Source organism: Exophiala mesophila (assembly GCF_000836275.1).
Source record: "Exophiala mesophila strain CBS 40295 unplaced genomic scaffold supercont1.1, whole genome shotgun sequence".
NCBI classification, from domain to species: domain Eukaryota; kingdom Fungi; phylum Ascomycota; class Eurotiomycetes; order Chaetothyriales; family Herpotrichiellaceae; genus Exophiala; species Exophiala mesophila.
Genome location: NW_015622504.1, coordinates 2,937,566 through 2,963,685, shown reverse-complemented (window position 1 = coordinate 2,963,685; position 26,120 = coordinate 2,937,566). Strand labels below are relative to the sequence as shown.

Below are 26,120 nucleotides of genomic sequence, written 5' to 3'. Positions count from 1 at the left end.
CGGTGCTCGAGCACGTTTCCTTCGTTGCAACTCACCAAAATCGGCAATCCGACCAGACCTATGCTGGCATTGAGAAGGATAACGGGCCCACGGAAGTGCCATCGGTCGCCCGCCCAGGCAGTGGCATACATCAAGATAGCAGCAAGCGCGTACGGAGGCGCTACCAAGCATTGAGAAGCGGCCAGGGAAAATCCGATATTGTTGCGGAGGATGATGGGTAAGAAGAAGGCGAGTGCGTAGGCGACGGTGCCGTTGAGGAAGAAGAGGAAAGCAAAGCCCCAGATTTTGGGGTCCAGTCCAGCACCTGCCCACTTCTTAAAGTTGAAGGGCTCCAGCTCAGCATCGCTACGGTCTTCGTTGATGCGGTCCAGGATGAATTTGCATTCTCGGTCATCGAGAAAGGCCCAGGTAGTAGTTGCAGCCCGATCGGGGAAGTCGACAAGGAAAAGGTATCCCCCGATTCCAATTATGACGGTGATAAGACCCTCCATCTACGAGATAATCATGTCATTGTGAGTTTTTTCCGGGCGACAGAATCATGATCCATGACCAGGATTTCCACAGGCGATTGGCTTACAATGAAGATCCATCTCCAGCCCTCATAGCCTCCGACGCCGTCCTGTAGCACGGTTAGGATTGCCAGGCCAACAGGGGCGGTGAGCCAGGAAACCTACCATCTGCATCAAACCATAGGCAAGGATTCCTGACAGCGCAGAGGCAAAGCAACCGAGGAGGTAGAACAAAGCGAAGCGGGTCTGGACTTCGTAACGTGTGTACCATGTTGAAATGAGATATACACAGGCTGCAACATTGATTGTTTAGCATCTTGACCTGGAGTGGCAGAGATTGATCGTACCAGGGAAAAATCCTCCTTCGAGAGCACCCAAGAGTAGGCGAAGGGCGACAAGTGGTCCCCAGGTGTTGGGGAAACCGAAACACATCTAGATAGTCAGTGTGTCGATAAAGGACGGCATCAAACATCGACGGGGTAAGGGTCACTCACAATGCAGATGCCCCAGGATATAGTTATCGTGGTCAGAAAGAGTCGAGGACCAAATCTACGACAAAGGACATTTGCGACTGGCTGCACCAGAATGTAGGTGACGAAGAAGACAAGAGCAATGATTGACTGTGAAATTGAAGTCTCAGTTCTGGCTCCTCCTCCGGTCACGCCTCCCGGGACATGGAGACCGATGCAGCTTACATATCGATATTGTATCAGCTTGAGATCTACCGTCATGCCTGCAATGGCGGCGGCACCCAAGTTGTTGCGATCCATGAGGCAGCAGCAGAACATCAAGCCTGTCGTAACGATGAGCCGTCGATCGACACGACGAATGATCTTCTTCTGCTCTGCTGGCGTGAACTCGCTGGCACCCGCGTCTTCCAATTGATTGTTGTCCACTTTCTCGGAGAAATCGTGCTCTACGTCTTCCGTTTTGTTCGTAGCCATGGCGATGGGTGTCTTTAGAGATGAAAGCCTGATCTGGGAAACAATTTTCTCAAATCAGCTTCTCGAATTTTGCGAGTGATATGGGACCGAATAGCGATTTGAACCGTCAATCATGGACCATGCCACTGCGACAAGGTTGCTTTATACTTGTAACCCTACAGAGCTCCGCAGAGTGACCCCGGGCTTGTCCACAATTCTAGGCGAGTCCCCGTCTCCATGTTTCACATTGAAGTTGCAGATCTGGGGCTCAAGATGTGGATCATGTCCGATCCGTCGCAGATGCCAAGTAGTAGGTGAACTACATTGCTGATTCGAGGGAAAAGGCTGCAAAAGGTGGATCTTTTGCGAGAATTCGGCTTGTACATTCACGGGATTGTAGCGGAAGGTCGGAAGATCTCCACATGTTGGTGGATGGTTGATAGACCGATTTTCAACCCCTTGCATGCTTGCATGCTAGCAGCTACTGACCTGTGTCTTTTTGTGTAGCGTACTTCTGCTTCCTGGTCAAATCAGAGAGTTGTCAAAGAAGATGCTGAAGACCCAGACGCAGTGCGTTACATGGCACCCTTCGGGCACGGTCAGAGTATAATGTATAGGAGCACTCGCACACTGGATAAGGTGTCTGGTCTACGGGTTCAACCAACAAAAGTTTCAATGGCGTTATGAAGATATTTTATGATTTTCACTCTCGTTTTTCGGCCCCTACTGCCTTCCTTTCCATCGCCAGAACTCAGGAAGCGTTCCATGCCGGACAGATCTCATCCCCTGTTTGCATTGGCAACAAGCCATTGGAAGCCCGAATTACATCCTCGAACCTGGAAATTGGGGATCAGAATCTATCCATCAACGCAAGTACATATGAATGTCAATACTCACGCAGGCTGAAACGTCATGTACTGGAACTCGTCCACGTAGTACTTCTGGACCCCTCTGGCCATCTCAGGAGAAATCCGCATAGGCTCGAAACCTGCGACTTGAGCGAGGGCCTCAGTCTTGAATTGAGCCTCGATGCAGCGTTCCAGCGCCCCGAAGGTGAATGCAGCACCGTCTGGAGAGCGTCCCACGACGAGCAGACCGTGGTTTTGTAGGATAATGGCCTTGTTGGTGGGACCAAGAGCCTTCGCAATGGCTACTCCCTCATCCGCCGCGAGCACGAAGCCGTCAAAAGCCGGAAATACTGTCTGTTGTTCGAAAAACCTGTGGTTGTGTCAGAACCGCTGCATCGTCTGCTCTGGTACATCTGGGACCTACTGGCAACAGTCCTGGTTGTACATCTCAATCTCCTTCCCAAATGCCGAGAAGGCCTTGCCGGCGATGGTGTGCATGTGGACGACAGCATGCACGTCCGGACGGGCTTGGTGGACAGCAGAGTGGATGTAAAAGCCAGCCGGATTGACAGAGTGCATGTTTCCACCAACCACCACACCCTTGTCATTAACCAGGACGAGATCATCCGGAGTCATGTGGTTCAAACTCTTGCCAAACGGGTTGATCCAGAAATGATCGAGGAGCTCGGGATCACGGACAGTCATATGACCCCCAGCGCCTTCGTTGCCATAGCCTTGAGAGCCGAGCCAGCGTAGTGCGGCAGCATGATGAAGCTTGCGGAAAGCCCGCTCATGTTCGAAGTTGCGGAATCTGATCCTTGAGATTAGCGGCCGGGGAGTGATGTTTGTGTGAGGGAGATAGATCCCATACTTTGGATATCTGATCTTCTTAATCGGCTCTTCCTGGCCTTCAAAATGTCCCACCCGGTTGTGGAAGAAGGTAAACCCCTGAGGGTATAGGAGGTCCTCCCCAGACAAGGTGATGGACTGGCTTGTGGCTTGGCCGGCCTTCGACTGGGCCGAAGTTTCAGTGACAGTTTGGGAAGACATATTGCTGTTCGGCAGGACGACCACCGAGATTCATCGATCAAGCAGTACCGGTAAGATGTCAGGCACAGGAGCAAGTGATAATATACTGAACAACCATGACCGGGCTTAGGCAGGGGTCTAACGGTCTGATCTCTCAAGCCCCGCCATCACTGCGAAATTTCGGACCGTGATTTGGCCACTCGGGACTTGAGTGGCTCGAATATACGCCATCATAGATAGGAATCTTGATCGCCAAAGGGACAACCCAGACTGGGATCTTCTAGGTTCTGGCTGGCCTACCTTCCATGGGGTAGGACCGGCAAGATGCTGGCCTAAGCAACCTGGATATGGCCGAGGCAACGAGAACATCCCTGTAAATGCCCTGGAAATGCCCTGGAAAACTTGGACCATCCGATCGAAGCTGCCAAGGCGCTTGATCAAAGTCCAAAGACAAAGAAGGCCGAATTTTCGGAGCATTTTTCGAGTGGTTGAGTTGCGTTGCGCTTCATGGACGGACAAGCCTGATCGATACCTTTGGTGCGACTACGGTACTCGTTGCAAACGAGTAGTCCTCTAGCTTCGAACATCGGTGAGCCTGGTTGAATCGCTGGGTCTGTGGAGCTTGAGCTGCCGAACTGGCCAAAGGTCATTTCCACCCGCGCAAAGTAGGTTATGTTGAATGGACAACCTGATTGCAAGTCCGCCACCATGGCATTGACATCACTGATCAATCAATCAGAATATAATCACGAATGCAACCGGTAGGCAATTACCTGTAGCATGGAGATGCGGTCCCCATCAACGAGCAGTCAGGTCGAAGAGCGACATGCGATCCATCGAGCCTCCAAAAAGATTAGGGCATGCACTCCGTGTAGACAACAAAAGTTACGTTGTGATGCCTTGACATCGGGCTCCAAGAGTTGCTCAAGATGTGCACTGAATGACATCTCCTGCTATTTCTCTACCAACTTTGAGCGAAAAAAGGCACGAAGCAAAGCCGATCTCCAACGAGAAATCGACTTGCTCCGCCACCAAGTGCGTCCACCAACAATGTCCGAGCACGCCAGTGAAAAGTCTTCGGCATCAGGCTTGCAAATGGGAATGCAGGCTGTGCAGGACACGGTCGCACACGTCGGCACTGCGCAAAGAGAAGAATCTCTCGACCTGACAGTCGGCTCAACACCAGGCTCATCCCGGGCGGCGCACGAGGCACGCTCGACGCATCAATCGTCGTCGACCACGACAGCGACCCGAGCACTTGACGGCATCTATGTGGAGGCTTTCAAGATCAATGACTGTTTCACTCTCTTCTTCAGGCACTACCACCGCACACTTCCCATTCTGGATCCCTCGTGGGATCCCGATACCGTCTATCTGTTGTCTCCGTTTGTCTTCTGGTGTGTCGTCATCACCGGCTCGAGGCGTTACGATCTCGATCCCACTATCCTTCATCGTCTGGCGCCTGGTGTAACTCAAATGGCACTGCTGCAACTCTCACAATTTCAGTCCTATTTCCCCACGATTTGTGGGTTGGTAATGTTGTGCGTGTGGCCTTTGCCGATGAAGACGGTGCACGATGACCCGTCATTGTTGTATTCCGGCATCGCCATGCAGATGGCCCTCCAGCATGGTCTGCACTTGTTTCCGCAAAGTCAAGCTTATGGCTGCCCAGTGCCCTATCGAAGTGCCACGCGTGAGGCGTCTCTGGCCCGAGTGTGGGCATATGTCGAATTCGTCTGCCACTGGTGAGTTTCTGGCTCTCGGTGGCTCTTTGTAGCTGACCGTGCTGACGGTAGATAGCACGAGCTGGACTAGCGGTACGCCCCCCCATTTCTTTGCCAACGCTCTCGACTATGCAAGCTGGACAGAGGACATGGCCCAGTTGACTTCTCCAAGCATCCGCTGGATGCAGAAGTTCGAAACGCTTTGTACACGCGCCACGATTGCCTTGTCTGAGGCCACTTTGGCTGTAGGCACCGAGCCATGTCGGGGAGGGATGCTCTGGAGCTTGATCAAACTTTTCGATGAGCAGATTCTCGACATCAGCCAAAAGGCGCGGGACGACATAGCGGCCAAAGCCTCGGAAAATATCGATAAAGTCTCCACCGGTCCAGCCATGTACCCTAACTCGATGATTACCACCATGTCTCGTGTGTACATCAACTCATACCACTTCCTCGGCACTGATCCTGCCCTGCACTATGCCGGTCTTGTCGGCCTTTTCCACCTGGCTTGTCAGTGGGCGGAGCAAGCGACCACTCTCGATCAAGCGACCGACTGGGCTTTATACTCATCCGAGTCTTATTTCCGCCACATCGCATTGGCCGCTGCAATCATTCTGCGAATCTCACACAGTCCTCAGTTCAAGTCAACTGTCGACTTTGCTGCAGGTGAGAGGGCTTACTTCGCAGCCATACGGATACTCAAGCGTCGTAGCTTGCACACGGGAGATGTCAATGCTCAAGTGGCCCAGCGTTTGACCGAGCTATGGCATAAAGATGATTGTTTCAAGAATTCAGATGGGTCGTACGATAGCTTGAACGTGCGCACCCGCAGCCGTGGAGTAAGGACTGATCTCTGTCGCTGTCATGGCAAACCTGAAATCAACTAATGGCAGTACAGGTGATGGGCATCGTCTACGACTGCGTGTGGCCCACCAGTCGCGACCAGCAGGAATCCAGCAGCGTGGGGGCCCTGAACCACCCCCCGCCCACTAGGCCTAGCATGTCACAAGACGGGGGAGTGGAAGCGGTGGAGCAGTCCCTGTTCGAGATGTCTGAACCTGTGGACAAGGAGATTCTCGACTTTATGGATGGGTCCTCGTTAGATCTGCTCTACAATAACTTCCAATGGACGCAGGATGATGGATTTTGGACCTGAGAAGCTCGGGACACTCGACTTGTCACGGCAAAGCCCTTGCTCAACCAAGAATGGAACTCCAATCTGTCGTTTCAATGTAGGATTTGACGTCTGTCAGTTCGCTCACATTGACTCCTGCTTGTTCTGGTAGAATGGCTCCCTCTCCGCCATCCCAGCCAAACTCTCGCACATAGCAGGCCGTTTGCCCTACTTCCAGTCCGAACCCTCCCGGCCACGTGAGATCGACCTCGTCAGCGGTCAAGATCTGAATCTTGGTCTTGACGCCATTAATGTCTCCCCACAGCTTCACGTACTCGGACAGGGACATCAATGCGCACGCCCCAAGTAATGTCGTCTGTGGTGCCGCCTTCAATACCAGAGCCTCGACGAAAAGACCGGTGTCCGTGGGTGGGTGGACAAATGGTGTCCGGTGCAGACCTTCACCCTCTGAGGCATCCGGAGATATGGACCGGAACACCACGACGCCATCATCACCCTGATATGTGTGAGCCGTCAACCAATCCTAGGAGAATGGCATGAGAGTGATGTTCACTCAGGTAGAACTCACCTTTCGGGGGGCCAGAATTGGGTTCTTTTTCCAGTTGTCCAGATAGTTGCCGATTTGGACGTAACTTGTATTGTCGGAAAGTGCCTGATAAGTGGCATCATGGAGCGCGCGATCTTTCAGATAGTTTGCAAAGTGCGCTTTGCTGTCAAAATGGTACACCCATGTGTACTTGGCCCCACTGGCCCGTCTGGCGTCGCTGAGGGTGCTCAAGACCATTCGCTCCAGTGTACCGTGTTGAACGACGTGGGCGGCGGCATCGATGATGTTCTTGCCCTGCTGGACCTCCTGTAGGTAACAGGCCTCGTTCCAGGAGATGCCTTTGGCTTGGGCGAGTTTCTGTGTAGATTCTTTCTGGACGAATTGCCAGAAATCCGTCACCCCGAAGATGGCACTGGCCCCTGAAAAGGCCGATTTCAGAGACTCGACATCGTCCAGGTCTGCTTGGACAACCTCGATCCCCTGAGATGCGAGTTTTCGAGCTGCGTCCGAGTCCGGACTTCGTGTGATGGCGCGTGTTCGCCAACCCGGGATCTTGGAGAATCTCGCAGCGACGGAGCCGCCCTTGAAAATCTGTCAGCCCAGTGAGGAGGTCAAAATTGTCGACGTACCTGAGTGCCAGTGGCGCCGACGACGGCGATTATTTTGCTCATTTTGGTTTTGGCTTGGTGTGATGTCTCTGCCAACAGCTGCTGGTATTGCAATCCCTCGCCCTGCATTCTCATGATCAGCTTATATCAAAGGATCCACTCTTGGCTCAGCGCTACTACTACCAAAGGGACTGAAAGTCCAACTCCTCCGAGAAGTCGGAGCAAAATGAGTGTTGTTATATGCCGCCGGATGAATTATTGCGCCGCCCGGCACTCATCATACTTATCGTCGCGTTCTCGGCATCGAGGTAGTCGTCCTTGACAGGAGGTACGCTCTTTTACAGAATCTTCGAAACCCACGGGCTCCTGAGAACCTCTGCCAGTCCTGCTGCTGCCTGTTGCCTCACCCTTACCCTTAGTCCGGCACCGTGAAGGACATGATGTTCAACCTCGTGTACGAAGGTCTGTGTACTCGTCTGTGGCGGCTGCCTATTGCTGCAGCACCCTTCGAGGGTGCAGTACACTTCAAAAGACACTTGGTATTAGTCCCCTACATCTACATTCGATGGAAGTTTGCCTTGAGTAAGACGTTGAGAACCACTTGGAGATCCTAGCTTAGCACGAATCCGACACAATAAAATGATCGATACTTCAATGATCAGAACATTGGTTTGCTTGTCTTGCGTTGCCACTAGCCGTTGCTGAACCGCTCTTGAACCGATCTACATCTTTGATGCTGCGTTGCTGTCCGTAACTCGCTCGACACCGACCCCATAACGGCCTGGATACCCCTCTGAGGCTCCTTGGACCACGTTGCCATTTACGACGAGCGGTTTGACGTCCACTAGAACATTAAACAGACGGCCGGGCTCCTTGCCGCCACCCGAGACGTTGACCCATTTGTGCATTGTGGCTCGTTGCACGTTGACGTCGCCACGCTTCATCCGCGTCACTTCACCCGAATCGAGGACTAGCTCGAACTCGCCTTCGATGACGACGTTGTAGTCAATCGACTCGCCGCGATGGAATGGGGTTTCGGCACCGGGGCTGAAGTCGAGCATGGTGGCGAATGTTCCGTTGGACAAGTGGTGGCCAGCCTACGAATGATGTGAGAAGAGGAACATCATCTCTAGGTTCCACCGGGTCGTCAGTCCACCGTCGGTGCCACTTCCACTTACTTTATACCCCTCGCGTATAGCATCAAGGTCGTCGACTCCATTGATATTGACAGGCATCTCGAAGGTCCCATACATGACTGTCTGTGCGGCCTCGTAAGAGGAGTCCGCGGATTTTCTGACGACGCGATGGTCACCCAAGTCGGAAACTAGAAAGTGCCCGAGCCCATCCTCATGATGACCAGTGACGGTCCGTCTAAAGACAGGTAGACCCGGCGCGGTGAAGCTCCCATTGAAGTAGCTTCTGTCGTTGGCGGTCGTTTGCAAAGTCATGGTGGATGTTGGGTGCGATGAGACAAGCCGAGTATAATACCACAAGACGAGACGTGAGAGGACCAAGATTGGGAAAGTGTATTGAATATGATCGAGGACAAGGGTTTGTGGAGTAACCACCCCACCTGTACCGGCCTCGAAGCACGTCTTTGCACTTTTGTGTCTGGCACGACTCACGAGACTGCGTGTATGACAAGCATAGGGTCAAATCATCAAGCGAGCTAATGATAGAGTACTTGGAAGAGGGATGAGGGATAGGGCAAGGCCGAGTTTTCGGACATGATCTAAGTAGTGCTTAAAGAGGATGCTCCGTCACGTGCTAGATTAAAGCGGCCTCGCTCCCTTTCCCAAACGAAAATGGTAATGGATGAAGCACAGTTCGGGGCATATAATATATATATATATAGCTATCTCTCTATATGTACACATGTCGACAGAAGAATGATGATGCCTCTGGTATTACACACAACACACAACATACATGCTACGTTATCGTACAATAGTGATGACTGATGACCACCTCGTCTCGTCTCGTCAAAATCAAGTCTCGAGCTTGACTTCGAGCTTAACCCTCCCCTTACCCGGCGAAGGCTTCTCAGTCTTGGGTTTCCACCCCTTGACCTCAGCCTTGCATAACCCCGTTCCCGCCAAATCACACTCTCCACACCTCCTGCCCACCGGCAAACACACCGTCTGCCCCAAACCAACCAACATCTTATTAATATGATGCCATTTATCCTTGGGCAACCAACTCTGAAGCATCAATCGAGTTTCCTCCGGATTCTTCGTCTTATGCCATCCCCACAGATTAGTGATACGGTGAACGTGCACATCGACTCCAATTCCTTGATCAATGCCCCAGGCGGCCGACATGCATAGATATGCCATCTTAGGTCCCACACCAGGTAAGGAGGTAAGTTCAGAAATGGTGGATGGGATATCGGACGAGAAATTGTCCCGAAGTATCAACGCCGTGGCTTTGATGAACCGGGTTTTGTTATTGTGGAATCCGACTTTTGAGATTAGTGAGTCCAAGTGGGTGGGGGGTGTGGCGATGATGTTGTCGATGGTCAGGGTGGATGGTCGGGTTTGGGGATCGGAGTCTGGATCTGAGTCCGAGGGAACGAGTTCAGTATGTAGTCTCTGCATGGCCACCGCGGTGACCGTGTCTTTTGTTTGTGAAGACAGCATCAATGCCGTCAGAGTGTGGTATCGTTTAACCTTTTCTGGGGCGGTTCGCCAGTATAGGTCTTCACAGCCCATAGTGTCGACTGGGGCGGTAGGGTTACGTTCGCGCATGGCTTGAACGATAGAGTATATCTCGGCCCAATTGGATGGAGGTGTGGTTTTGGTCTCCCCGGTGGTGGGGGATATGGCTCGTCGGGCAGGGATCTTTGGTCGTGCTTTGGATCGTGCGCGAGGAGGGGATGGTGATGTTGAGGATTTGAGTGGTGGGTATTGAATTGTCGTGGTCTCGTTGGAGGACAGTGCAGTTGTGGTTATGTCCTCTTCGTGTACTTCTGACTTGATATGCGTTACGTCTACCGCAACAGGTGGTAGTAGTGTGGTACTAGTGTTTAGATCTTCGACACCCAGTTTTCTCTTTCTGTTGACCCGGGCAGGTGAAGACTTGGGAAGGACATCTTCAATGTCTGGAGTATTGGTGTATATGGATAGGTCATTTGTGATATTGGAGACATCTGGCTCTTCCTTGACCTCGACCTCGCCCTTATAGCCCAAGGCAAATGATGCGATTCTCTTCGCACTGCGTGTAGAACGTGACGTTCCCAGTGTGTTTGGGGAGATGGCGGAGAAGATGCGAGTGGTGTCTTGGGAGATTTTAGAGGTTCGCATGGCGAATAAGGGGGGAGGGACAGGGGGAAAAAGGAAATAGGTTGCGTTGCAAAGGGAGGAGGGTTGTATAGGGAATTCGATGAAGATCCGGGGAAGTCGCAATCACAGGATTATGTTGGCTGTGATTGGTTTAGGGGTGTCGCCCCTAGAAAATACTTTCTGTAGGCGTAAGCAGGCCGCCCGAGGGGCCGAGGGGCCCCTCGAGCGTCGACCTATAACTGTAGGCGCTACCTGCCACGCCTCCCACCTTCCTCGAAGATTAAAACGACGCCATTTCCAGTACCTGGGTCTAGTCCTGTTATGGTTAGACGATCAGAAGCTTGATCCAGCGCGCAAGGACCAGCTACACCACGTGACCATACATACCTGAGTGCATCTCCCCCTTCGTTGACTGTCCTACCATCATCATCCTCCAAGGCATCCTTGATTTCAATCTCATCTCATCTACATATCACATGCATACAATACCCCATTTGGATATCAATCTCGTCCACATCTTGCATGCATCCAGACATCCCTGCATCATCATTATTACCACCTGTTCCTTCTTGAGGTCTAACAACGGACCAGGGCTATGATCCACACGTGATATCAAATTCGCCTGGCTAAGAGACGTCGCCTCCATAAGCTGGTTGGTCAGGGACACGCCACCTTCCCTCTTCTCCTTCAACATGGTTGGCCCAAGAAATGCAGCTTTTGCCGAAGAGAGCGCTGAGGTCGAAGTCCTACTCGCATCTCTCGGTAAGACCAAAGACCTTACAAAGAGAATCACTGCCAGCTTGAGTCGACTAGATAGCAGCGGGAAGATAGTCAAAGACGCCATTGGTCCCATCTATAACAACACACAGCAACTTCAAATCACCAACAGGAACATCGCCAAAGTCAATGAAGCCATCGAGAAGTTGAAGCAACCACTTGACGCCCGGGGCCGAGAGGAAGGCATCATTCGAGCAGGCCCCAAGAATGCCGGCTTACCTCAATATCTCAGCGCACTCAAGCGCGTCGACAAGGCTCTCAATGATCTCAATGCCTCTGGGCTACGTTCAAACCAGCAGGCCATCTCTGAATTTCACAATCTTTTGTCCACCGGGATTAATCAACTCCACGATACCTATCGCCAGCTTATCCAGGAAGATGCCAATTCCATCGAACCACTACACTATATTACCAAACAGATTCCCTTCCCAACAATTCCCGATGACAAGACCCAGTCTCTCAGCCAGATGGCCATGGCTATAGCCTCTGCAGGCGCGCATTCCGCGAGACAGGGTCAAAGAGATGACGATGCCGCCACTCGAATATATGCCGAAGTTCGCGGCGACTATCTTCAATCTAGTTTGCAGAACCTGTCCACTGCCGCGATCAGTACCTCCAAGCGGAGAGCCAATGACACGGGTATCTATCGTGAAGGATCGAGCGGCATCGGTGCTTACGCCAACGCTATTGAAGCCATGTTTCTCGCCGAAGCAGAGAACTCCTCGAGAATCTTTCGAGACAATGCGGGTCAAGTCTTCAGCCTCACATGCGCCAAACCTCTCAGCACATTTGCACGCACCCTGGCCGAACTCAACAGCGTCATCAAATCACGTATACTGTCCGACTGCTTTCTCGCATACGAAATCCTCGATCTCATCACCCCTGTCGGCTATCGCCTCGAATCCCGGACAGGACAACTTCGCCCTCAATTTGCCGAGGCATTACGCCCACTTCGTGAGACAGCACGGTCGTCTCTACATGAACTACTAAACCAGACCAAGAAACAGGCCGAATCTATTGCAACACTACCCAGCGACGGCAACACAGTCCCTCTCGTAGCACAAACCGCTACGCGTCTACAAAACCTCGCCACCTTCGATCGACCTCTTCTAGCACTTCTTTCCTCCCTAGGAGACGGCAATTGGCGTTCCGTTGCTGGCCCTGCCTCTGCTTCAACTCTCAACCTCGAACTTACTCCCTCAACCGAAAACCCCACCCTTCTCTCCCACTACCTCCTCGACATTGTCGACACACTCTTCTCCACCCTCAACGCCCGATCCCAGATCCTGCATCGCACTAAGCCCCTGCAAGGAATCTTCCTCCTCAACACCATCGCCGTCATCACACGATCAATCAACTCCTCACCCGACCTAGCACGATATCTTGGTATCAACCCGCACTCCCAGAAACTCGACGGATACCGCAAGACAGCCTCCTCACTCTACCTCCTCGCATGGCGAGAACCCTCATCCCACCTCCTCGACACGATCCACACATCTGGAGCCGGTCGACCGACATCCGGATCGGCCATCGACTCGACACAAATCATAAAATCACTGGGATCCAAGGATAAAGACAAAATCAAGGAGAAGTTCAAATTGTTCAACACATCGTTTGACGAACTCGTGGTACGACACAAGAGTCTACATATGGAGAAAGAGGTGCGCAGTAGTGTGAGTCGTGAGATTCAGGCTACAATCGACCCGCTGTACACTCGGTTCTGGGACAGGTATCACGAGGTTGATAAAGGGAAGGGTAAGGTCGTCAAGTATAGCAAGGGCGAGTTGACGACCATGTTGGCTACTTTGTAGAACGAAACAGTTGATCAAATCGTTCAAGATGTTGATGTTGATATTGTTGGTGGTCGTGAGCTCCTACGTCGAGGAGGAGGAGGGGGCAGAGGAAGTGTTCGTCACCCTTCTAAAATTCCCCTCCTTGCACTCCATCCGAGGTCCAAGACGATGGCTTGATAAGTTAGTCAGTCAAGGATTGAAGTGGTCTCGAACCCCGTTCTGGTCATCTATCCTTCCAAGACGGACTTGGAATTTATATAGGTTTGCCGTCCTTTGGATACATCAGGTAGATGACCCGATCGACAGATGCTACTCAGTAATTCCGTTATTTTCCTGGATTCACAGGTTGTTTTCACGTCTCACAAGTGACATTAACAAGAAACTGCGTTTGTGCTTTTCTTGTTCCCAATGCGTAGAGACAGACATGCATGCAAGTACATAAATGATGCCCATTCTCCCAGTGTCCTGTCATCCCGTCGTCATCAAATAGGCTTCATGTCCGAAGCCCAAAGAAGCTGCCTTGGGTCAATTCCTAGGCTATCATTATAGCTAAAGAGCCAGGGTCTTGAAAACTTTGTCCTTGCTCAAGTCTCCTATTTTTGAGAGGAGCGATCGCATCGATATTCCATGATGGATACTCGATGTCTCATCCCTTTACTTAGGCCAATCATCCGTGACTGAGTTCTGTGGTTCGACCCCAGTCTCATCATGTACATAAAGCAAGCAAAAGGCGACCTCGCTGTGCCGAAACCGTAGGTGCAATTGATGCCACTCGCGACCAGATATGCACGTAGGATGTGTACTTTGTGTACCTTTAGACATCCACATACAATGACCAATGACGCTGATATGGCACCGATTCAGGCGGAGGGCGACAGTTGGAGGGGGCGCAGGAGCGGAAGATGGAATGCGAGCATTCAAACTCGGATGAGAATGCACCGGTGTGTGCAAACCGATATTTTGGCAGCAGCTCAAGCTCTCGTGTATGTCTCAACGATTCTCCTTTCCTCCATTTCCCTATCAGGGTTAAGAATGAATCTTATGGTGCCTTCCTTACCCCTCTCGCCGACCTTGGTGCGAGCTATGTTGTTGGAACTACCACCTTCCTTACCCGTGGCGTCGCGGGGGCTGATGGTCCTGCCGGCACCACCACCTCTTGGATGTTGTCCATTGCTAGAGGAGCCATTAACTCTCAAATGGTGGCCGACCCCTGGTCCGGAGCCGGCAAGATAATTCGGATTCGATTGATCTAGGTGCGTTTCGTCCACCCAGGCAGTGAACCGCGGTAAGTTTTTCTCCTGACACTCCTTGTTAAGGGTGATCCGCGTCTCGAGAAATGCGTCGACCGAAAAGTCCGGTCCGATGGCGGTTTGGTTCCGGTGGTGTGTGTAAAGTTCGAGGAGATCGAGCATTGTTTCTACGGGTTGAACTTGTCAGTTAATCGAGCATTCAAGGGTCAGGAGGAAGAGGAAAAGTGTGGAGGAACGATAGAAAGGTGGAGCTTGACATACCCATGACCATCCCTCGCTCCACTTGCCAATCCGCATAATCTCGTCCTTGCCATATCACCTCATTCTCCTCTTTTCTAAGTCGGCCGGCAAGTTCCAGGCATGCAAAGGCTAGGGTGGCAGTTTGTTGTTTCAACGGAGCAAAGGTTCGGTAGAGGTCGAGAGATATGGCATATGCGGTTTTCACCACAAGCGATGCTTTGGAGTAATTGTAGAATTTGGCAAGTTTGATCAGAAATGGTTGCGGATGTCGGTTGCGGAAATCAAAGCCCGAGGCTTCGAGCATCAACCGTTCCAGGCCGAGGATAATGCGAGATTGGGGTTCGAAAATCTGAAAGGTCAGCAATTGGACGACTCTTCAGATTAGGGGTTTGAATTGGAAGGTTCAAGACTTTGAGGTTTGGGAAACGTACCTGATCATCTGGCGAGAGCTGATCATGTCGATTTGCGTTCATGTTGTGAGCCGCACAGAGTATGTCGCGCGACTTTTTGAGGGTATCTTCAATCTTGCAGGCGGAGAACAAAGCAGCAGCAGCCGCGTCCTGGAGAAATCAAGGTGAGGACTAGGTGAAGAGGTAGTGAGATAAACAACTTACCACCAACTTATATTCGCTATCGGAGTGCTGAAGTCTGAATTTATGGTAGTAGACAACAGCGGTATCGAAAGTTCGGACAGGTCTATTTGGAATTAAGAATGTCAGCGTCAGGCTTCAGCCAGTCAAAGATGACCCCCAAGGTAGCACCATAACTATTAGCAGACAAAGACATGATCGAAACGTCGCCCCCGCGGGATTCATGCGAGAATGGATACTGAGCACAGTCACAAGTACCAACTCACAATTTCAACGTCCTTCTCACATTCTCAATCCACTGTACACCGGCTAATCGGAGGTTATCCTCTCTAGCAGGACTAACACCCGTGATAGTCAGGCACTGATCGATCTCCTGTTGAAACATGTAGGCTTTGGCGACTGAGACAAAGTTGGGCATTTGCCCAGTAGGTCGCCGAGGGCCGGCTGATGTTGCTGATGATGGGGGCCCCGATGGGCCTGTTGAGCCTGCTGGCCCTGGACCGGCAGGACCAGCGGCATGTTTGCTCGGTGCCGTCTCACCGGCGGCACCGTTCATGCTGTTTGCAGAGAGTTGAGGTTGTGTGGCACTGCATTCGCATGAAACTCGACGCTTGGCTTTTGGAAAGATACTCGTCCTCAAGGAAGAGTAATTTATGGCATCCTGGGCAAGGTATCAACTCATGTATTGTTGGTTTGTCGAGGGTTAGATCTGGTTTGAAATGGCTTGGACTGGTTGGACTGGTTTGGTTTGGACTGTTTTGTTCCTCGCAGAGTCGCTGTAGAAGATCGATGGGGCTTGCATGGGGCTTGGCACCATTTCTCGTGTCACGTGATATGACCATGGTGGCGACGAGGGCGAGACCTTGAACATCGTTACACATTTGCGACAGAAAAGACACGATATAAAACATTAGAGAGCGCATTTATTTGATGACCCGGATCTAATGCCTATTGCTAGAGCACATGAGCCACAATATTTCCACCCAAACCGGAACTCTAGCATTCCTAAATCCCCTCATACGCCTTTTGGATCGCTATGCGACTCTTGAAAACATGTGTGGCTTCTCCGGAACACATTCTTGGGACAAGTTCGAACTTGACCCGGCACTGTGATGATCCGACGTGGTCGAAAAAATAGCCTCCAAGGCCTTCAACATTTTCCTTGCGAGCTAGACGAGTCTTTGACCACCAGGCTATGAGGTAGCCTCAACCTCGGACTTGGTATCAACCTTTTTGGCATCTCGCTCGGCCTCGCCATCGTCCTCACGAGGACGCTTCTTGCTTTCATCGGACTCTTTCTTCAATTCGGCCTGAACCGCAGCTTTGGCCTTGGCAATGGCATCTTCCTTACCACTGTCTTTTGGCAAGGAGCCCTTGACAGTAGGAATGCCCCTAATGGGTTTGTTAGTTGTCACATCGCACGTCATCTAAACCAATAGACAACTTACCGGTCATCCACATCGGTGCCACGGGATCGACCACCGCCGTGACCATTGTTGCGACCTCTACCTCCTTTGAAATCCCGCTTGCGGTCTTCGTCCCGGCGAGTTCTCCAGTCACGGCTATCCCCATCATCATGCTTGCGCTTGTTACCTCCCTTGTAATCGCCTCTGCTCTTCTCGAACCTGCCTCCGCTGGGTCTGAGTCTGCCAGCATTGATGTCTTCCACTTTCTTGTCACAATACTCTTTCTTGCTCATGATCTGCAATTCCTTTCCTTGGTATGTGGGCTTGGGGTCAAGAGCGAGGAAGGATTTGGCGACTTCTTCGGTCTCAAATTCGACAAAAACGCTGCCTTTGAAGAGCTTCTGGTCGGAACGACGTAAACGAACAGCATTGGTAGGTCCGAATTTAGCAAAGAAAGCTTCGATGTCGAACTGGGAATTGGGGCCTTCGTCACCAAAACCTTTGGCATAGATGCTTCGAGCCTGAACCGGGCCTTCTTCCGTTTTGGCTTCGTATGGGGTCTTCCGTCGAACCTTGGTATCGTCATCGGTGAGTTCGAGGAAGGTCGACTCTCGCAAAGCATCGACGATGGCGGAGAAGGGTTGAAAATGGCGCATGCGCTTGAAGTCGTGGAGGGTTTTGATTTCCACTGGTTTGTTGGCAGGGCCACCTGTTGCGTTCCAGAGGAAGTTGTCGGTGGGAAGGTTTGAGTCTGAGAAGTAAAAGTGGACCTGGAGGTTTTGGTTGTCAGTGGATGGTATCTCTACGATTGCATGGGCACAATAATTACCTGCTTGCGGATGGCAACAGGATCTGAACTCTCCGCCTGGGTAGTGACATCGGACTTGATGTTTTCGCGATAGCTTTTACCACCGCTGCGATCACCTCGACCACGTCCCCGGCCTTTGAAGTCTCCGCGGTTGTTACGTCGTTCTCGGTCATCGTGTCGACGCTCTGAATGGCCATTGCGGTTGTCTGACTTGGTTTCGGCTTGAACAGTCTCTTCTGGTTGCTCTTTGGCTTCCGTTGTCACTGCAGACTCCGGTTCAGCGCCGTTGCTTGCAGGAGTCTCATTCTGGAGTTCGGCGAGTAACTTCTGGGCGTCTTCAGCAGATTGAGCATTCTGGTCGACCGGGGTCTGGAGTGCCTCGGACACAACCTCCTCGGCAGACATGATTACGTAGAATGGGCTGCGATGGTGGTGGATGTAATAATATCAAGTTGGACAGAGCGAGAGTCGCGGTGTCTCGTGCGGGGATGTTTGAGAGAGGCTGGCAAGACGGCACAGAGGTGCAGGGAAGGAAGCGGCTTGTAGGAACTGATGAGAAAGAAGTGGGTGAGAGCTCAGATATTCAGGTAGAGGGTCGCCCAAGGTAAAATACGCCTGGTGTTGGAAGTGCAGAGTTGTAGAAATTAAATCACATTCATGGAGTAAATGAATGCCATCTTGTGGAAAAATTCCTGCGGGCGATGCGACTGGTTGATTTGGTTTGATAGACGTGGAGAATAAGGAAGGTGGGGCGGGTGCATCTTTCATCTTTCTTGTGGCAGGAAGACTACCAGAGTGCCAGACGGCTTAGGTGGAGGTCGTAGCTGCCTAGGCCACCCCCGCCCATGCCGCTTTTATAGACCATTCACAACCACTCACAGCCACTCACAACCACTCACAACTACTCCGTATTCACCCTTGCTCGTCCAGCCTGACGCTTGTTCAGAAAGAGCAATCAATGAATACAGCATAAGGGAAGTGTCCATATCACAATGTCTTCAAATCGCTCTCTACACCAAAGGCCATGTCAACTTTTTCCAAAGCGTCACAGAACATACACGACAATTATTCCTAGCCTCTACTGTTGGACAGGCACTTGGCTGTCCGCCTTCTTCACACCTGACCTCCTAGTATAAGGACCCCTGATAATTTTTGGATGGACTGTGGACTGCTTTCTACCTGGAGACATGATCACCACTGCCTGGTGAATGGAAATAGTCTCCGAGGTATATGGTTCGTCCTCCCAGCCACACTTGACAAGCGTTCGATACCCGAGACCTGGCTTCTCCCTCCGTCTGAAGTATGGCGAATTCGTTGGAAAGTTCTACCTCCTGAACCCAAGGGCCAGCAAATATGATCAGGAAAAGGTCATCAGGCTTGAAGATGGAATGGTTATATGTCGTGATCATTTTGCCGTCACCGATATACTTCCCATCAATCAAAGTCTCCAATCTACCACTGGACCACAGTCAGCGTAGTTTCAGCATATCAATTTACGGCACCTTGCGGTTGAGCATGCTGATATTCAAGGAGTGTCTGATGTAAGTCAACAGGATTTGCATCTACTGCCCAATCGTCACCAAAAACTAAAATACTCAGGGTGTCTTTGTCAGAAGTCTATTCCCAAGCATCACTCCCAAAGTTGAATGGAATACACTGTGTCTTCCGCGAGATGGAGCGATGATATCCTTGTCAGAAAAGCAGACAAGTCTTCAACCTCCTCTTCCGGTGGAACGGCGTCAGTATCACAATCTCACAAACATCTCAGGAATCTCCGCGCGCGTCCGGATTTTTAAGACCATTGGAATATTTTGCCATACGCGGTCAGAACAGACCCAGAACGACTTCATGACCTTCGCACGTACATTGGAGAAGCAATTTCCCTCGCCTGAAATCCACTTCCCCTTCTTTCCAATCAACATGAATGAGCAAGTGCAGGCTATTGGTGTGCAACGACAAGAGGGATTTTCCTTTCCTGCAAACTCTCCGGCTATTGAGGCAGGTATTATGGTCAAACTCCTGCTATTTTTGGCCTTTTTGATCACTAACTAAATTTCCAGATTCGCACAACTTGGAAAAGAAGCATTACATTCGGCTCAACTCCTAAGAATCTAGACCTATTTGAGATTTGACATCTTGAAGAGGACGACTTTGGACATTCCACTCGTCAGATCTACATGCCCACTGGCTGTAAATGATGTGGCTAGGGTTTAAGTAGTTCTGCGGAAGGTCTCCTTGACCTGCGATCTTGAGTCTACCTACGTGTACACAACACGTGCACGCACTGTAGATCTAAAAGGTTGTGAGATTTGGAATCAGAGATTGATTCCTTGGATCTGATATGCAAGAATAAATATCATGTAATTCCACATGTCTACAACATGCTAGTGGACACGTGGAGCCCAAGGACCCAACTCAACACAATATGCACAACGATTTCGTGAATCGTGACAGACTACCTAGTAGATAGATGCTTTTTGAAACAAATTCTCGTCGCGCCGGATCGTCGCGACCCACCAGCGCAACAAGTCAAGCCAGCTAACCCAAACTACTGCTCATTGACAAACAGGCCAGCCATACCTTGACCAGTACCGATCTAGAAAACATTCATGTCAGTATCGATGAACCTCAGAGCTCCTTAGGGAGAGATAAATATCCGGGGGAAGCCACTTACACACATGGAGGTAACCAAAATCTTAGACTTGGTCCTCCGAGCCTCACTCAGAATTGTGCAAATCTGTCGGGCACCAGTGGCACCGAGAGGGTGGCCGAGAGCGATGGCACCACCACGAGGGTTGACCTTGGCGTGGTCGAGACCCAAGACGTTCACGCAGTAGACGGCCATGGAGGCAAAGGCCTCGTTGATCTCGAAGATGTCAATGTCTTCCTTGGTGAGTTGGAATTTCTGGAGGAGCTTGGGGATGGCGGCGGATGGGCCAATGCCCATGATCCTTGGGGGCACACCAGCAACGGTGGCGCCGACAAATTTGGCCAAGATGGGCTGGCCGAGTTCAATGGCCTTGGATCGCTTCATCAGGAGGATACCAGCGGCTAGGAACACGTTAGTAAGTGGCAAACGAATCTCCCGGGAAACTAAACATACCTCCGTCAGTCACTTGACTGGCATTGCCACCGGTGGTCTTGTCACCGAATTGGGGCATGGCAGGTCGGATCTTGCCGAGAGATTCGACGGTGGTGCCATATCGTGGACCCTCGTCCTTGGTGAGGGTGACGAGCTTCTCTTCACCGGTCTTAGGGTCCTTGACCTTTGTGGTGATGGGGACAATTTCGTCGTCGAACCATCCAGCCTTTTGAGCGACCTCGGCGCGTCGGAAACTCTCGTTGGCATATTCATCTTGCATTCTTCTGGAGATGTTGAAGTCGTTGCCAACGTTCTCCGAGGTCTGGATCATGGGTTGCAGGCAATCGGCGGCCTCTTGGTTGGCAAGGATCTCGGGGGCAAAAGGTTCCAGTACATCACGGCTCATGGACATGCTCTCACCACCAAGGGCGACACCAATGTCGATGCTACCGTTAGAGATCTGGTTGGCAATGTCTTGGACGGCCTTCAGACCGGAGGAGCAGAATCGGTTGACGCTGCTGGCGGCGGCAGTGTGGGGGAATCCAGCGGCCAACATGGCGGCTCGGACTTTGTAGGCAGCTCTTGCGTCGGAGACATTTCCGAGGCAGATATCCTCGACCAGGGAAGGGTCAATCTTGCTCTTTTCGAGGACTTGCTTCAGGAGGGCATAGACAATGTAATCCAGGCCGGTGTCTTTGAAACCTCCCTTCTTTCCCTTGGTGAGTGGGGTGCGGATGGCCAGGGTAATGACAATGTCATCGGGGTTCTTCTGGGTGCTGTGAGCTTGTCAGTGAGAGTTGACGAAGAACCCGGGAAATCGTTCGGCCCGAATGGACTTACATGGCTGCAACACCAGTCTTGGAGGGGGAGAGGTGGGAGATGATGGATCCTAGTCTTTGGGTTGCCATCTTGAGTATGTGTGAATGTAGCGGTCAAGGTCGAGGAGACTATAGGGTGTAATGAGACAAGAGGATAGATTGAGAAAATGGAAGAAAGGAAAAGGAAGTAGTGAGATGAATGGTGAAGACGTTGAGAATTGTTCTAACGAGACAAACCGGAGGATCTTCAAGTCATTTATTATGAAGCTTGCGCAGTGCCTCAATTGGAAAAGATGCCTCGGTATTTTCTGGAGGCGGGAAATCATGGGGTTTCCGCCACTGAGGAAGGGACGCCAGGACGCTCTTGCCTGACCAACCGTCAACCGCTAAAAGTAGTCTAGTTGTTGGCGCTTCACGGCTCCTCCGGTGGAAGAGGAACATCCAGTACTACTGTTTGCCGTACGATACCCCACCCCAAATCTCTGAATCCTATTATAAAATTTAATATATTGTCTTCGGAAAACTCTTGGTTGACGCTGATGATACGGTTAATGTGAAATTGAGTATATAATCCTAAATGTGTGATATACAGTTGGTACAGTGGTTTCACTCATGCGACTTATATTCATCACCGAGCACGTGGTCTGAGATACTAGGACATACGCCGTGGGTGGGGGTCAAACACCGAACTTCCAGAGAGCGAGTTGGTCGCTTCTCCAACTTCCGGCTCTCTCCGCCACTCAGAAATCTCTGGTTGATTACAAAATAGAAATTCTCCATTGTACAATGAAATCTAGTTACTTTGAACAGATGTGTTGTTACTGATCACAACAGAGTCAATAACACTTGGTCCTCACTTCTAAGCACCTTCTTTGGCGTTCTACCATGGATAACCTTTCAACCAGTGGTGCCTAGATGTCCACGCACATTGAGCTCCTCGGCGTTGGTTGTTAGTGCATGATACACTGACATCTGTGACTCGGTTACATATCGGTAAACCTTCTTTTAACGGTTAGGCCGAACCTTGAGTCTTACGGCCCACTGCGGCTTACCTTCTCGAAAGGCTTTCCTTAACCGGCCAAACCCCGGCCATGACTTTTCCAGTCTGGAGACCACGGTATCACAGTCTCCACGGAATCCCCAGTACCTATGCGGACTCTCGTACGGTGTTCATCTACCAGATACGCTGATCACTGATCGCTAATCTCTGATCGTCCATCATACTCATCTGATCAAGATCACAACTTCCAATCTCGAGGTTCTGAACTGTATCATTCGCGTTTCTAGCTACCTGAATTTGATCGACTACCAATATTTCTTTGGCCCACCGAACTCTCAATTCATTCGCTATGCATTGCACAACATATCCATCGTGAAAAGACTCTCGCTGCTTGCAATTTGCACGCATACCTTAGTCATCAAGACCCGTTCTATCTAATGCTCCCATTCATTGTCGTTTTCGCCGTCGCTGGTCACTCCTCTCCATGCCTTCAAACAGATAGACCGTCCCATCAACAACGTGCCCATATGTGCCTTTACTTCTCCTCTACACCATCAGGTTTAACCGCGCTGTCGGCATCCTTCATTTCTGTGTCTTGAGGTTCCGCTGCTTTCTTGGCCTCTTCCTCAGCCTTCTTCTTTGCATCCGCTTCTGCCTTTCTCTTTGCGGCCAGCTCTTCTTCCGCTTTTCTTACAGCAGCGCGCTCGGCCTCAATCTTGTCGAGATACCGCTGAACCACCGGGCCGGCAACGAACCGAATCTCGTCAAACTTGGCGACATATTGTGCTTTGGTTGCATCGTCACCCTCGTCATAGAGCCAGTCCTGTTACCAACGTCAGAATAAATTTCTTAATGGATTGGGATAAAGCCAACTTACCTCGGTCTTTTCTAGCTTGTCGCGGATCTTGTCCTTTTCTTCGTCGCTGGCGAATTCCGCGTACAAATCGTCAATCTTGCCACGGAGTTCGTAGATGTAAGCTTCGAGTTCGTTCTTCTTGTCTTCGGTGTCTGTCACGAGCTTATCTTCCATGAACATCTGTTGCTCCAACTCGATCAGTCCGCTCTTGGCACCCTCGTCCAAAGAAGCTGTGCCAGCCACGAGCTGTAGGTCTCCTTTACGGACTTGCTTCTTGACCTTGCGCAACTTGGGCTTGGCTTCAGCTGACCCGTTGGCCTGGTCGGTGTCCATGGCATCGCCTTCCTTCTTTGGCTCGGGTTCGGGCTCTTCGACTTCGACATCTTCGACGTAGTATCCAGATTCGACGTTCAGGATGCCGTGGAGGTTGAGACGAGCTTTCAGTTTGCATACCATAAAGTCGTCCTTGTCATCAGCCTTAACACCCTTGACTGAGAATCGACCGATCCACGGGTTGAACTTGCCAGGGAGTTGATCTGGCTTGGCGTAGCGGGCCTCTAGGTCGAATGGCTGCTTCCGGTAGAAGGTCAAGATCTTGGTGGATGGCATGACGTTTCCTTTGTTGAATACTGTCAGGCTAGTGTCTTCATCCGGAATATCCGGTGACTGTTCCCAGATAAACTCAATTGGATATGTGACAATATCATGAACGGAGAAGTCTCGTACACGGAACACGGGAGACAGGATCGCGCACGAAAAGGCACAGCCACGAGCGATCGCCTCGTCCTGGTTGAGAGTGTATGACAGGGCCTTGCCAAAGAACTTGCTGATCCGCTCTTTGATGATGGGGATACGAGTGGAACCACCCACCATTTCAATCGCATCGATGTCCTCCACCTTGAGTTTGGCTTCAGCCAAAGCCTGTTCGAGTGGAATTGTGATGCGGTCGATGTAGGGCTTGATGAGTTCTTCGAATTCCTCACGCTTCAGCATCGCTCGCACATCCTTGTCGTCCATGACAGATTCAATGCTCAGGGGTGCTTGTGCATTGGCAGACAAGATCTTTTTGAGCTTCTCGGCCGCTGCAGCCACTCGAGTGCTTGCTTTGGCATTTGTAGTGATGTCAATCTTGAATTTCTCCTTAAATTCGGCGGCAAAGTGGTCAACCAAGGCTTTGTCAAAGTTGCGTCCACCGAGATGTCGGTCAAAGGCCGTGGACTTGACAGCAAGTTCACCTTTCTTGAATTCGACGACAGAGGCGGTGTAGTCGCTATATCCGATATCGACAAAGACAACTCGGCGAGGTTTGGCATCACCTTCAGGCAGGTCAGACTTGGTGATACCGTAGCCCAGGGCGATAGCAGTGTTGTCATTGATAAGACGGAGAGTCTTCAAGTTGGCCACTTCGGAAGCGTCGACGATGGCTCGTCGTTGCACATCAGTAAACCATGGAGGGACTCCAATCACCACATCGGCGACTGGTAGCCGTAACTCTTTGCTTGCGGTGTCCCGGATCTTGCCCAAATACATGGCGATGAGTTGGACGGCGGAGAACTTTTGTTTCTCGCCTCGATATGTGACCTCGGCGCCAACCTGTCCATTGACGTCGACCAAAGGTGCAGTGATGAATTCTTGTTCAATGGCAACCTCTGGGTCGCTGATGGTTCGGCCAGCTAGTCTCTTGAGGGAACTGATTGTGTTTTTGAGATTGGAGATCTCTTGGGTTTTGGCGGCTTCTCCGAGGTATCTCGATTTGGGACCGAATCCGACAAGAGATCTGGAGTTTGATGTTAGTTGTCATCAATAAGGACCGCGGGAGGGAAAATTGTGAACTTACGGTGTCTGGCGATTGGAAGTTTCATTTGTGATCTAAACACCATGTTAGAAGGGTCGTAGCACAAGAACGGTCGCAGTCGCGGACGGATACTTACAATATCAATGCCTTTGTTACGAGCAACACCAATCTTTGTGCTCTGAGCACCGAAATCAATGCCAACGACACTCATGGCGAGGGTTTGGACAGAGGTTGGGGTGGGGCGGAAGGGTTGGGTTCTGCGATGATAGATCTCTTCTGGGGAGTGCAGAAGAGATCACAGCAACAGCAAGACGTAGGATGGAGATATCGAAATGGGGAGGTTCTGGTGATTCTAGGGAGATCTTGAAGGTAACAGAGAATTGGGAAGCACAAGGGAGATTTCTGATGACCGCGAAGTTGCGATAGGCACAGCCAGAAAATACCGTCACCCAAAAATTGCAATAGCCTTTTTCCGTTGTATTTGTGGCGGGTTGTGAATCACAGGCTTCACAGTTCACTGGCCTGACGACTTTTGGGTGGGTCGATGAGCCTGTGCTGGCAAGTTCGAGAAGATTCACTCACAATAATCCTCCCTCCTTACGTTAATTTTTGGTAGGTGACAAGGCCTGTAGGGCTCGGGCTCTAAGGCTCAAGGCTCAGGGCTCAGGCCCCTTGGCCTCGCCGGACTGGTCTTGGGCTGGGCCGCAGGGCCTTCACAACCTGGGCACAATGCCACCACTAACAACCACTAACAATGACTGGCCACACTCATGTCAGGCTTGGGCTCTTTGGGCTCCACACCCAACGAATCCTAGGCTTGGCATTTCTAATGGCAGTTTTGGGGCTCTGGACACACCCGAGCCGCTGCTTCCCTTACAGCATTATTGGTACCTAAGGGGCAGGCCACCGAGACCTCGCCGCCTTTTGAAAAAGAACCACCAACAGTATCATCGGCTTTCCACGCCACGATCAACTGTTGGTGTCGGCTCTTTGTCATGACAACACACTCGCTCCCTGGGCCCATTAAATCATGGTTCGGCGTGTTGGTTGCATCATGACACTGACAATCAAATCCTCGGCACCACTGCGTCCTGCAGAAAA

At 51.2% G+C, this 26,120-nt stretch overlaps 10 protein-coding genes across 10 annotated transcripts; 2 read left to right on the top strand and 8 right to left on the bottom strand.

Moving 5' to 3' along the window:
- Positions 1–2,183: 2,183 nt before the first annotated feature.
- On the bottom strand, positions 2,184–3,330 carry PV10_00942 (uncharacterized protein; the record flags this gene model as incomplete). Its single annotated transcript, XM_016365085.1, has 4 exons — positions 2,184–2,268; positions 2,330–2,650; positions 2,705–3,091; positions 3,152–3,330. 4 exons carry the CDS (start codon positions 3,328–3,330, stop codon positions 2,184–2,186), a joined length of 972 nt encoding a protein of 323 aa, XP_016228734.1.
- A 759-nt stretch (positions 3,331–4,089) lies between these two features.
- Positions 4,090–6,768, top strand: PV10_00941 (uncharacterized protein; the record flags this gene model as incomplete). Its single annotated transcript, XM_016365084.1, has 3 exons — positions 4,090–5,054; positions 5,110–5,872; positions 5,932–6,768. 3 exons carry the CDS (start codon positions 4,090–4,092, stop codon positions 6,187–6,189), a joined length of 1,986 nt encoding a protein of 661 aa, XP_016228733.1. The 3' UTR covers positions 6,190–6,768.
- On the bottom strand, positions 6,226–7,458 carry PV10_00940 (uncharacterized protein; the record flags this gene model as incomplete). Its single annotated transcript, XM_016365083.1, has 3 exons — positions 6,226–6,664; positions 6,737–7,297; positions 7,345–7,458. 3 exons carry the CDS (start codon positions 7,456–7,458, stop codon positions 6,230–6,232), a joined length of 1,110 nt encoding a protein of 369 aa, XP_016228732.1. The 3' UTR covers positions 6,226–6,229.
- Positions 7,459–7,890: 432 nt separating this feature from the next.
- Positions 7,891–9,004, bottom strand: PV10_00939 (uncharacterized protein). The gene is made up of 2 exons (XM_016365082.1): positions 8,502–9,004; positions 7,891–8,420 (listed from the first exon to the last, which is right to left on the bottom strand). The coding sequence occupies exons 1-2, from the start codon at positions 8,769–8,771 to the stop codon at positions 8,046–8,048; spliced, it is 645 nt and encodes a 214-aa protein (XP_016228731.1). The 5' UTR covers positions 8,772–9,004; the 3' UTR covers positions 7,891–8,045.
- A 307-nt stretch (positions 9,005–9,311) lies between these two features.
- On the bottom strand, positions 9,312–10,637 carry PV10_00938 (uncharacterized protein; the record flags this gene model as incomplete). Its single annotated transcript, XM_016365081.1, has 1 exon — positions 9,312–10,637. The coding sequence occupies exon 1, from the start codon at positions 10,623–10,625 to the stop codon at positions 9,312–9,314; it is 1,314 nt and encodes a 437-aa protein (XP_016228730.1). The 5' UTR covers positions 10,626–10,637.
- A 410-nt stretch (positions 10,638–11,047) lies between these two features.
- Positions 11,048–13,426, top strand: PV10_00937 (uncharacterized protein). The gene has a single exon (XM_016365080.1). It carries the CDS (start codon positions 11,297–11,299, stop codon positions 13,190–13,192), a length of 1,896 nt encoding a protein of 631 aa, XP_016228729.1. The 5' UTR covers positions 11,048–11,296; the 3' UTR covers positions 13,193–13,426.
- Positions 13,427–13,439: 13 nt separating this feature from the next.
- Positions 13,440–15,987, bottom strand: PV10_00936 (uncharacterized protein). The gene is made up of 5 exons (XM_016365079.1): positions 15,521–15,987; positions 15,279–15,360; positions 15,096–15,224; positions 14,686–15,013; positions 13,440–14,591 (listed from the first exon to the last, which is right to left on the bottom strand). The coding sequence occupies exons 1-5, from the start codon at positions 15,808–15,810 to the stop codon at positions 14,146–14,148; spliced, it is 1,275 nt and encodes a 424-aa protein (XP_016228728.1). The 5' UTR covers positions 15,811–15,987; the 3' UTR covers positions 13,440–14,145.
- A 175-nt stretch (positions 15,988–16,162) lies between these two features.
- PV10_00935 (uncharacterized protein) lies at positions 16,163–18,128 on the bottom strand. The gene is made up of 3 exons (XM_016365078.1): positions 17,490–18,128; positions 16,703–17,430; positions 16,163–16,646 (listed from the first exon to the last, which is right to left on the bottom strand). Exons 1-3 carry the CDS (start codon positions 17,871–17,873, stop codon positions 16,448–16,450), a joined length of 1,311 nt encoding a protein of 436 aa, XP_016228727.1. The 5' UTR covers positions 17,874–18,128; the 3' UTR covers positions 16,163–16,447.
- A 1,484-nt stretch (positions 18,129–19,612) lies between these two features.
- Positions 19,613–21,661, bottom strand: PV10_00934 (uncharacterized protein). The gene is made up of 4 exons (XM_016365077.1): positions 21,391–21,661; positions 20,572–21,326; positions 20,143–20,519; positions 19,613–20,064 (listed from the first exon to the last, which is right to left on the bottom strand). The coding sequence occupies exons 1-4, from the start codon at positions 21,456–21,458 to the stop codon at positions 20,017–20,019; spliced, it is 1,248 nt and encodes a 415-aa protein (XP_016228726.1). The 5' UTR covers positions 21,459–21,661; the 3' UTR covers positions 19,613–20,016.
- Positions 21,662–22,619: 958 nt separating this feature from the next.
- Positions 22,620–25,503, bottom strand: PV10_00933 (uncharacterized protein). Its single transcript, XM_016365076.1, has 4 exons — positions 25,156–25,503; positions 25,062–25,093; positions 23,246–25,001; positions 22,620–23,191 (listed from the first exon to the last, which is right to left on the bottom strand). The coding sequence occupies exons 1-4, from the start codon at positions 25,228–25,230 to the stop codon at positions 22,904–22,906; spliced, it is 2,151 nt and encodes a 716-aa protein (XP_016228725.1). The 5' UTR covers positions 25,231–25,503; the 3' UTR covers positions 22,620–22,903.
- Positions 25,504–26,120: the final 617 nt, after the last annotated feature.